Source organism: Loxodonta africana, chromosome 3, assembly GCF_030014295.1.
Source record: "Loxodonta africana isolate mLoxAfr1 chromosome 3, mLoxAfr1.hap2, whole genome shotgun sequence".
Classification (NCBI taxonomy): domain Eukaryota; kingdom Metazoa; phylum Chordata; class Mammalia; order Proboscidea; family Elephantidae; genus Loxodonta; species Loxodonta africana.
This window is the reverse complement of record NC_087344.1, coordinates 47,045,097-47,056,720: the sequence shown is the minus strand read 5'-3', so window position 1 is coordinate 47,056,720 and position 11,624 is coordinate 47,045,097. Positions and strand designations below refer to the sequence as shown.

Here is an 11,624-nt window from a genome sequence, read left to right as displayed (position 1 = left end):
ACCAGGCAACACCATTCCCAGTCACCTAACCTACCTGGCAACGGAAGGCAGTTGAGGTTGGAATCCTAGATAAAGTGAGGGAAGATTTTAGGAAAGACCAGTAGCTAGAAAAGGACATCATGGTTGGTAGAAGGTCAGTGAAAACGAGGGAAACTCTCCGTGAGATGGACTGACACAAAAGCCGCAACAATGGACTGAAACATACCAATGATCCTGAAGATGGTGTAGAACCAGGAGACGTTTTGTTCTGTTATACATGGGTGGATTGACCGGCAAGCAAAGCACGGACAGAGTTACTTGTGCTTCCTTACTAATCTGTAGTGCACAATTTCACCTGTTTTTGTGCACTACAGATTAGTAAGCACAAGAAAACCCACTTGTTATTGGGTAATACGCTCCTGGTTATACATAAATTCGCCCGAGTTGGAGCTGACTCTGTAGCAACTAACATAAGCCTTTCCCCAGAGGCAACCTGAATTCCGACTTCTAGCCTCCTAAACTGTGAGAAAATAAATTTGTTAAAGCCTCCCACTTGTGGTATTTGTTATAGCAGCATTAGATAACTCAGACACCCCCAGGTAAGGGAAGGGTGGGCTGAGAGAACAGGTGTCTTCTGGGCATGCAGATAACAGCAGGGCAGACCCAGCACACGCAGGAAGGAGGAGCTGCAGAGAGCTCCGAACTTTATTTACAGAACTTTATTTACAAACATATAACAGAATCCCCTCACACACCCACATACCCCTGAGCTTTCCCATTCCCAGGAAGCAGACAGGCCTGGGTCCACCCACCCTACCCGACCAAGGAGGGTGGGGCCCAAGTCCACTTCCAGCCAAGACTGGGCAGAGGCTTTTCCCTCGTTGGCTCCCCCTTCCCAGAAGGGAGAGGCTGGGGGGATGCCAGGAGGATGCCTCCTCCAAGTGGTCAGTCCTCACTGCTTCTGCCATGGAGTACGGGGCCGGGTGACCTGGGGTTCTAACCAGATCGGGGTAGGGGGTGGAGCCCGCGTTGGCAGTGCCTGGATGGTGAATGGGAAGGGCAGCATCAGAGGTCTCCCCAGGGCCAGCCTCACCCCTCTGTCCCCCCGGATCCGGGTCAGGGTCACCTTCCTGGGATAGGGTGAGGTGGGTGGGACAGCCAGAAGGAATGGGTGGAGCCTTGAGGGATGCCTCAAGCACTGTCTTGGGTTGGGCCCAGGAGGGGTAGGGCCCTGCAGAGAAACACTTCCAGGCCCTGGACTCCCCACCTCAGCACTTCCCCCAAGGGCAGTCTATGGTTCCCAGCCCTGCTCCAAGGTACCTGTCCCTCCCCAGGGCACCCAGGGCTAGGGACAAGGCCCAGACCATACCAGGAGGGTGGGGCTAGTGGCAGACAGCTTCTGATGCTGGGCCTCGGAGGAGACACAGGACCAGAGGTCCAGGTTCCTGGGTGCTGAGCTTTTCTCTGGCTTGGGAGGGATGATATCCCAGCCCAGTAGGCAATGCTATGGAGAACGAGGGGTTAAACACACCTGGGGCAGGGCAGAGGCTGACAGGGCACATACCTTAGGATGGGACTGTCTCCCCCATCAGGTGGGAGGCACCCCCTGAGCAGAAACAGCCTCCTCACTCAGACTCACAGTTCTCCCAAGGAAGGGCTGTCTTTCCTCTCAGACTGAGGCACCTCCAGGGCAGACGCCTGGGTCCACCCACTGGGTTACCCCAGCCTGTTTCCTAACCCTGCAAGCGTCCCACCCTTGGTGCTCCCAGCCCCAAGCTGGGAGGAGGGAGGACACTGACAGGAACTGGGCACTTACTTCTTTCATGCTGGGCTCCACCCTATGCACCTGAGACATGTTAATTTCCTGATCGGGCCAACCTCACCCACTATTCCAACAGTGTTATGTAGAAGAGTAAACTGATTTTCCTTTTCTCCTCCCAACCCAGCTCCCCAGCCCAATCAGCACGGCTGGGGGCTCTGACCACCCCCTACCCAGGGGACACAGAAAAGGGCATGTATAGGAAGGTGCTATGGAAATAGAAAGAGCCAGATTCAAACCCCAGCTCTTGCACCTGCCACTGGCTGACCTTGGACAAGTCCCTGCCCCTCTTTGCCTCAGTCTCCCCATCTGGAAAATGGGGATAATAGCAGTACCTGCCTTCTTGGTTGCTGAGGGACTCAGTGAGAAAAACCTAGGATGGTGCACATGGCACACAGAAGAGCTCAGTAAGTGGACCCATTCTCCTTATCCCAACATGAGACAGACTCATCCTGGAGGGCATGGGCACCCTGCCTCCCAGCCTGGGCCTCTAAAGACTTGGGTTCCCGCCCTCCCCCAGCCCAGCCTCACTGTGCGGCCTTGGGAAGGTCCCTGACCCTCACTGGGCCTCAGGATCCAGCTGGTGACCTAGGTCAGATGGTGATGGCACCTCCCGCCATGCTCACCCGGGGCAGGGCCAGTGTGTCAGAGGCATCGAAGCTCTTACGCCGGTGGATGCGATAGCGGTGTGGGGGCTCCAGGACTGACAGTGGGATGCTCACCCTGGGTGAGGGGCACGGTGGGCATCAATGCAGGCATCTCCGGCCACTGTGGGTCACAGCCCCAGGTGCCATCCTCCCCTCCCCAAATCTGGGAGGACGCAGTGGGAGGAGATGCAGAGCCTCCCCCCACTCAGGTGCTGTGCCACTTGTAGCTGGCCCGCAGGTGTCCCACTGGCCCTGGTCACTCACCTGACCTGCGCTGGCTCTGCCAGGGTCTCAGGGCCCCGCTGGCCCCGCTGTGTCCTGCACAGGCGGCAGGGGGTGCCGGGATCCGCGGGCACCAGAAACAGGCGCCGGTTGACACGGTAACAGTACACACCTGTGAGACCCATGAGACGCCACACCCTGACTAGAGCCCTCAGGTCCCTGGATCCCCTTTTGCCCCAACCACATGGGCCCCGGCAACCCCTCTGGGCTCATGGTCTACCCCCAGGGCATACACATACACGTATGCTCACATGTGAAAACAGTGAGCATGTGACAAACATGCATACACACACATACACACACCCTGGCATCTTTACAGGTACAAACACAAAGCATGTTCTTACAGTCACCTTCGTGGACATACATACACATGCATATATTTAAAATTACACACCTATACAGTGTATACACACGTGTATTCGTATGAATACATGAATACACCTCTCACCCAGATGTATGTACACACTCACATTCATGGTCTTCATCCACGTCGCTGCTCTCACAGAAGCGGAGGAACTGGGGTCTGTAGGGGTGAAAGGGGTGAGCGGGCCAGGCCCGGGAGTCCCCAAGCCACCCTGGCCCACTCCTCACCCATCCTGCTCACTCAGGGTCGCTGGAGATGCACTCCTCCTTGTTCGCTTCCCGGAAGTTCTGTAGCTCCGAGAAGAAGGCCTCGGACTTGCCGGTGACAGGAGAGGTGCTGTCCAGAGACCCTGGTAGGGTAGAACATAGGGGGAGCTGAGGGACAGGCGGGGGTCTGTGGTGTGACCACCGGCCAAGGCTTAGGGATGCTCAGCCCTAGCATCCCGTTCTCCTGCATAGGGCCCCCACCATGCCTCACACTGACCTGGAGGTGACCTCCACTCACTGGGACTGTTTTCACTGAGTCGGTGTCTGCCTATCCTGATGCTATTTAACCGTCCATTCAAAAAATATTTACAGAGCCCCTACTGTGTGCCTGAGTTCCATGTGCTAGAGAAACACCCGTAAACTAGACAAAGCCCCTGCCCTCATGAAGCCTACATTCTAATACAGTGGGACAGATGAACTAAGGACCAAAGAACTCCGTGACACAACATAGATGGTGATGCCTGCTGGGAAGTTAGAGAGCAGGGTCAGGGAGCCAAGAGAGGCAGGGCAGGGGTGGCCAGTGATAGCCTCTCTGAGGAACCAACACCTGAGCAGAGACCTGATGAAATAAGGGAGCCGCATGAACACCCCAAGGAGAACATCAATGGCAGACAGCATAGTGAGTACAAAGGCACTGCTTGATATGGGTGAGGAGCAGCAAGGAGGTGCAAACAGCTGGCAGAGAGTGAGAGGTGAGGGCTGAGGAGATGAGGTCAGGGAACCCTGGAGGGTTCTGGGCCAAAGAGTGACACAATGAGAGTGCCCATGTTTTTGTTTTTTATAAACAAATGCTTTATTTGAACCACTTTTTTTAACAGCTAAAGGAAACCCTGGTGGCGTAGTGGTTAAGTGCTACAGCTCCTAACCAAAGGGATGGCAGTTTGAATCTGCCAGGTGCTCCTTGGAAACTCTATGGGGCAGTTCTACTCTGCCCTATAGGGTCGTTATGAGTCGGAATCGACTCGACGGCACTGCGTTTGGTTTTTCGGTTAAAGCTAGAGGGCTTGCCCGCTAACCAAAAGGCTGGCAGTTCAGATGTACCAGCCACTCCTTGGAAAACCTAAGGGACAATTCCACTCCGTCCCGTAAGGTCACCACGAGTCAGAACTGACTCAAGGGCAACAGGTTTGGTTTGATTTTACCAGCTAAATTATTTGTTTTCTTTGCTTCAAAGAATGCTGATTTCACTTTGTGGTGGGAATTTTTTTTTTTTTTTTTGCCTAGGGTGTTAGGAAAGACAAAAATTTTTACAAATATTTATATAGGCCAGTTATCCTTTGTATCTTCTGAGCTTCCACTGAGTTTCCTACCGGCCAACGTCTAGGTAGCCATTAGAAATATTTTGGCGAAATGTGTGGAGAATTGGGACAGATAAGATGCTTTCAAAACTATTGATATGCCACAAATTTTAATATCAGGACTTTTCTCTGTAAGAAAGTTTAGGAAAAAAGTGGTGTTTCTGAAAACTTCACCTTTTTTCCTTTTACTCTCCAGAACTCTTCTTTTATCTCCGTTGCCTAGGCACAAACTATAACTTTCAGCCTGACCTAGATGCCTTCAACTTTGATCAAAGTCCTCCTGACTAGCTTCGTGGGGACTCCTAGGGGCAAACATCCTTTTAATTTGGCATTTTCTCTTCTTTCCAAGTTCAGCCCTTGGCCTCCTCCTTCCTTACCCAGGGATGGGAACTGGGAGACTCGAGAGCCACTCCTGTTAATGAAAGAAATTGCAGAGTACCCGTGTATTTTTACAGGGTTCCTCCTCTAGCTGCTGCACCGTAAGGGAAAACAAGGGGACCAGTGAGGAGGCTGCTGCAGGCGTCCTGGTGGAAAGAAGTAGCTGATTCTAGAAGTATTTTGAAGGTAGGGCTAACTGAATTTGCTAATGGACTGGACGAGGACTATGTTAAAGGAGAGACTCAAGGTCGATCCTAAGGTTATGGCCTGACCTATCAGGTACACAGAGCTGCCATATACAGAGACAGGAGAGAATGACGGAGGAGCAGGTGGGATGGAAATCAGGACCTTGACTTTGGATATAAGATTAATATAAGACATCTGTTGGGTGATGTGGAGTCCCTGGGTGGTACAATTAACGTGCCTGGCTGCTAACTGAAGGGTGGGCAGTTTGAGTCCACCCAGAGGTGTCTCAGAAGGAAGCCCTGCTGATCTACTTCTGAAAAATCACAGCCCCTGAAAACACTATGGAGCACAGTTCTACTCTGACACACATGGGGTAGCCACGAGTTGGAATCAACTCAACGGCAACCGGTAGGTTACTGGGCAACAGAGAGAAGACAGTCAAACACGTAAGTCTAGAATTAAGAGGAGAGGTGTGGCTAGAGATAAAAGTAGGGAAGCACAGACAGCGTGGAAAGCTAGTGCAGTGGGTGGGATCACAGAAGGAGGGAAGGCAGACAGAGAAGAGCCCAGGGCCTTCAGGGAAGTCAGGACAGGGAAGGGGGTCCCGAAGAGACTTGGAAGGAGCAGCCAGCGAGATAGTGGAGACCCAGGGAGTGTCCCACCCTGGAAGTTGAGAGAAGAGTTTTGGGGAGGAGAGGGACCTGTGTCACATGTTGCTCATGGGCCAAAGGGTGGACTGAGACATGAGCCCAGGGGCTGGCAACACAGAGGTCAGTGACAGCTTGGACAAAGGCAGCACCAGGGGAGTGTCGGGGCTAAAGCCTGATTTAGGAAAAAGGGGGGGGGGGGCGGGATTAGACAGCCCTTTTGAGGAGTTTCATTATAAAGAAATGGATCAATAAGCAATATCATGATAAACAGAAAATACTGAAGTTGTCAAGGATTTCATTTTGCTTGGGTCCACAATCAACATCCATGGAAGCAGAACTCAAGAAATCAAAGGACATACTGCACTGGGCAAATCTGCTGCAAAAGACCCCATTAAAGCGTTAAAAAGCAAAGATGTCACTTTGAGGACTAAGGTGCGCCTGACCCGAGCCATGATATTTTCAATGGCCTCATATGCATGCAAAAGCTGGACAATGAATAAGGAAGGCCAAAGAAGAACTGATGCCTTTGAATTATGGTGTTTGCGAAGAATACTGAATGTACTGTGGACTGCCAGAAGAACAAACAAATTTGTCTTGGAAGAAGTACAGGCGGAATGCCCCTTAGAAGTGAGAATGGCTAGTCTTCATCTCACTTAATTTGGGCATGTTGTCAGCAGAGACCAGTCCCTGGAGAAGGACACCACGCTTGGTAAAGCAGAGAGTCAGTGAAAAAGAGCAAGATCCTCAGTGAGATGGACTGACACAGTGGCTGCAACAATGAGCTCAAACAAAGCAATGATTGTGAGGATGGCACAGGACCAGGCAGTGTTTCATTCTGTTGTACACGGGGTCACTATGAGTCAGAACCAACTCAACAGAGCCTAACAACAAAATCATGAAGAAAAGCAGAGATTGGCTGTAACTAGAAGCAAATGTAGGATCAAGGGAGAAGTTTTTCATCCAGACGGGAAATCACAGGCTGCAGCTTTGCCCCTCACTAGACATGCAGTTGTCATTTACAGAGGCAGGAAAGGCAGAATGAGGAGCAGGTGGGGTGGAAATCAGGATCTTGATTTTGTACGAGAATATGACTGACACCTAATGGGTGATATGTGGGGACAGTGGTGGTTCAGTGGTAGAATTTGCATCTTTCAAGCAGGAGACCCAGGTTTGATTCCCAGCCAACGCCCCTCATGAGTAGCCATCACCCATGTGTCGGTGAAGGCTTGCACATTGCTGTGACGCTGAACAGGTTTCAGCGGATCTTTCAAGGTAAGATGGACTAGGAAGAAAGGCCTGACAATCTACTTCCGAAAATCAGCCAATGAAAACCTGTAGATCACAACAGTCTGATATACAGTCAATCACGTACATTGGACGGGACCTGGCAGTGTTTTGTTCCATGCTTTTTGCTTTCATTAAACAAATTTAGCATTATAGTCTGCAAATTATCAATTCTTTGCATTAGTCTCAAGTCCACAGGAGAAATTTCCTCTTCTTCATGTTTTGCTTTTGATTGGTCCTTCTTCTCTTGTGATTTTACTGTTTTGTTGAACTTGGACCATCTGATTTCCATGTTTAAAAATTTGTTCTGGCTGCTGTGTTGAAAATGGATTGTAATGGGGGCAAAAGAGGCCAGAAAGAGACCAGCCAAGAGGCCACTGAAGTTGCTCAGGGGTAGTAAAATTTAAAGAGATGATCTAGGTACACAGCTTTGCATAATGCCTGGCATGTAAGTACTCAAAAATACAGTGGCTCTGACTCACTCAGTCATTCAACAAACATTAGGTGAGCACCGCCGCTGTGCCCATCACTAAGAGAACAGACACGGTGCAGAAGATGCTTATCGAGGAGGGCAGCACAGACAGACAGCAGCAGCACTTTATTTGGACATGTTATCAGGAGGGACCACTCCCTCGAGAAGGACATCATGTTTGGTAAAGTATGAGGGTCAGTGAAAAAGAGGAAGACCCTCAGTTAGATGGATTGACACAGTGGCTCCAACAATGAGCTCAAACATAACAACTATTGTGAGGATGGCGCAGTACCAGGCAGTGTTTTGTTCTATCTTACACAGGGTCACTATGGGTCAGAACCAGCTCAACAGAACCTAACAACAACATCACGAAAAAAGCAGAGACTGGCCGTAACTAGAAGCAAATGTAGGATCAAGGGAGACATTTTCCATCCAGATGGGAAATCACAGACTGCAGCTTTGCTCAGGCAGGTTCCCTGGCAAGCTGGGCCCCCATCTCCCACTCCCAGGAAACCATGGACATGGAGGCGGGCCACACCTGCAATCCAGTCGTAGCCCAGGTACGGCCTTAGGCGCCAGTTCCACTCGGGCACTGCAGGCTCCTTGCTGAAGGTCACTCTGGGCTGAGGAGGGAGGCAGAGGAGAAAAAGGGCTAGGCCAGCAGGTCTGGCCCAAAGGAGGCCCCACCTTGGGGAAAGAAAAAGGGCTGTATCTCATCTTATACCCTGACATAGGCCCCAGAGCTCAGTCAAGGGCTCAGGAGCTGCAATATACAGTTTGACCTCCACTCTGTGTGACCTGGAATAAGTCTGACCTCTGCACCTCATTCTTCCCATCTGTAAAATAGGGCTCATCACCTTCTTCCCAAAGTTCTGTCTGAGAAACTAATGGCCACCACTCATCAAGGACCTAGGCTAACTCACATATAACTCACATGGCATCTCCTGGAAGCCTCACACCCTGCAAAGGAGACTGCCCATGAGCATGTCTGTCAGATGGGGAAACTGAGGCTAGAAGAAGATCCCAACAATGGATGACATGCCACCCCAGTTACCTTGGATGGCTTGCTTTGTCGAGGAGTCAGGATGGATCTTAGGGCCTCCCGAGGCCCTGGACTGCCCAGCTCTGCTGAAAGCTCTGAATCATTCAAGTCCAAGGTGACCAACAAAGGTGCTGAGCGGGGCCTTGGAGGGCCCAAGGACTCCTGGCGTTGGCACTTGTGGGGTGGGAGAGAGACTGCCAGGGAGCTTGTCCTGCCAGGCCAAGCCAGATCACAGGTGCCATCTTGGTGGGCGCTCGGTGGGGAGGAGGCCCTCGAGGCCATTGAGGTCATCTCCCGTAACGATGGTGTCTCTGCATCGTGGCTGCTGCTGGAGTCCCGGCTTGACTGGAGAAGAGGGGCCAGGTCACCCAGGGAGTGGTCTGGCCCCAGGCCATCCAGAGCTGGCCTGAATTAGGCATGAAGGCCTTGGTCCTCATCACTGATCTGGCCTCAGCAGTGTCCTATGTCAGTCTCTTCTCTTGCTGGGCCTCAGTTTTCCCAACAGTAAAATGGACACATTGTACCAGAAGACCCTGGGCACCTGCATTCTGGCCTGAGGTTAGGCAGACCCTGCCTATACCCACCTTGGAGGCTGCCTCAGCCACAGACCGCCGCACAGCATCCTGTCCGGCCCACAGCTGCCTCAGCAGCTCCAAGTTGAGCTTTCGCAGCTGCACCAGGTCCTCAGTCTCCATCATCTTGGGTGTTTCATCGAGCTTCTCACAGAGGTATTACTGGCTCCTGGGCTGAGAGATGCCCTCAGGCCTGGGTTCCAAGCCCAGTTCTTCCACCTGAAGTCAAGACAGCACGATATGGGGTGAGTAGGGTGTCTTTCAGCCAGAGGCCTGGGTTCAAATCCCTGCTCTGATACTCGCTGTGTGGCTTCAGCAAGTTATTTAGCCTCTCTATGCCTCAGAGAGGTTTACACATCTGCCAAACACAGATGATAATAGTATCTATCTCATAAGGTTGTTCTAAGGATTAAACTCCCAAGTACAGTGCCTGGCACACAGTAAGCATTGAATTGTTGTTGTTTTTAGTTGTTTTCAAGTCATCTCCAACTCATGGAGACCTCACGTGTGCAGAGTGGACCTGCTCCATAGGGTTTTCAAGGCTGTGACTTTTCAGAAGCAGACCGCCAGGCCTGTCTTCCGAGGCGCCTCTGGGTGGGTTCAAACCACCAACCTTCTGGCAAGTAAAAAAAATCAAAAACCAAATCCGTTGCTGTCAAGTCGATTCTGACTCATAGCAAACCTATAGGACAGAGTAGAACTGCACCATAGGGTTTCCAAGGAGTGGCTGGTGGATTCGAACTGCTGACCTTTTCGTTAGCAACTGTAGCTCTTAACTAGGCAAGTACTTGAGTGCTTAGCCATTTGTACCACCCAGGGACCACATATTCAATAAACATCTATTATTATTAGAGAAAACTGTTCAGGGTGTGTTTCCTTACCTACCAACAGAGAATAATCCTCCCCTGACAGCCTTAACTACGAAATCAGACTAGCTTAATTTGTAGAAACCACCGCCTGTCAGTTTGTCACACTGTGGTGGCTTACATGTTGCTATGATGCTGGGAACTGTGCCACCGGTATTTCAAATACCAGCAGGATCACCCGTAACAGACAGGTTTCAGAGGACCTTCCAGACTAAGACAGCCTAGGCTCTATTTCTAAAAATTAGCTCGTGAAAATCTTATGGATCACAACAGAACACTGCCCAACTTGCTTCCTTTGGATACATCATCAGGTGGGATGAACTGCTGGAGGTGTACATCATGTTTAGTAAAGTAGAGAGACAGCCAGGGAGAAGACCCTTGGTAAGATGGACTGACACAACAGCTCAGTGACAGACTCAAACATGCCAGCAATTGGGAGGATGATGCAGGACCACACAATGTTTTGTTCTGCTTCCATAAGGTCACCATGAGTCAGAGTCAATTTACGGCAGCTTTATCTAACTGTAGAAAACAAATGCACATGTAAAGCATTATAATTCCTGAATCCAACAGAAATCAGGCTCCTGGGGACTCTTCCCTCCTTCTTAACCTTTTTTTTTTTTAACAGATGAAGTGACCAAGGTTCAGAGAAGTTAATCTATCAGCCCCAAGTCACACAGTGAGCAGCAAAGTCAGAATTCAAACCCAAATCTGGCTCCAGGTCCACGGTCTGCCAGGTGGCAGTGTAGGGAGGTACTTGGGAAGCCTTCTACTCCCAGCCTTTGGCCACCCAAGGATGCAAGATCAAGAAGGGAATGCTCTGGAAAGGATTTCTGCAGACTGGGGAAGGGGCTTCCCACTTCTCCCTCTCACAGCTCCAGACTCAGACTCTTCCAACCAGAAAATGTCTCCCCCAGTGCGCACCATGCCATTTTAATACTGCGCCGGGTCAGGCATCCTGCTCTCAGGGACCCTGCCCCCGAACACTCCCACCTACACTCCCCCCCCCCTCCCCCGGGCGCACTGCAGGGGCTGGGGCAGAGAAGTCAGATGTGCACGGAAACGCCCCTCTAACGTACACAGGCCCCGCAGGGAAGGGAGTCAGTGGAGGGGCAGAAACCGGGGCAAGCCGCCTGGTCCTCAGGGCTGGGAGTCCCTGCCCCACGTTTAAAACGATCGAGCTAAGCTGGGCCGTACCCCTATGGTCCGAGGGCCTTCGTTTTCGCAGGATGTTAAAGAGAGTCGCCTGCGCAACCCTCCTCCCGGTTCGGCCGCGTCAGGAAAGTTACAAGCAGCGCCAATTCAACAGAAAATGATGTTCAAAAGAGAAACTGGGGGAAGAAAAGTCAAAGAGAAAGCGCTCGCGGACGCAGAGGCACGACCCCAGGTAAGGGGGCGGTCCCCCGAACCTCCCGGTACTCACGTGGGTCTCACAGCCGAGGCCCGCTCCCTCACTCACCGCCCGGAAACACCAAACTGCGCAGCCGTGGCAGCCGCTGCTGCAATGCGTTCGCCCCGC

General features: G+C 51.6%; 1 protein-coding gene across 5 annotated transcripts; it reads right to left on the bottom strand.

The window, feature by feature from the left end:
* Window positions 1–650: 650 nt before the first annotated feature.
* On the bottom strand, window positions 651–11,624 carry MIIP (migration and invasion inhibitory protein). Of its 5 annotated transcripts, XM_064281289.1 has the most exons (11): window positions 11,529–11,624; window positions 11,303–11,436; window positions 9,252–9,458; window positions 8,680–9,012; window positions 8,164–8,248; window positions 3,332–3,440; window positions 3,198–3,250; window positions 2,710–2,839; window positions 2,425–2,521; window positions 1,349–1,483; window positions 651–1,018 (listed from the first exon to the last, which is right to left on the bottom strand). In XM_064281289.1, exons 3-11 carry the CDS (start codon window positions 9,363–9,365, stop codon window positions 932–934), a joined length of 1,143 nt encoding a protein of 380 aa, XP_064137359.1. In that variant the 5' UTR covers window positions 9,366–9,458; window positions 11,303–11,436; window positions 11,529–11,624; the 3' UTR covers window positions 651–931. The 5 variants fall into 5 exon arrangements, with proteins under 5 accessions (XP_064137359.1, XP_023407818.1, XP_064137361.1 ...); XM_023552050.1 differs by lacking the exon at window positions 11,303–11,436 and having other exon boundaries at window positions 11,529–11,615; XM_064281291.1 differs by lacking the exons at window positions 1,349–1,483; window positions 11,303–11,436 and having other exon boundaries at window positions 11,529–11,615.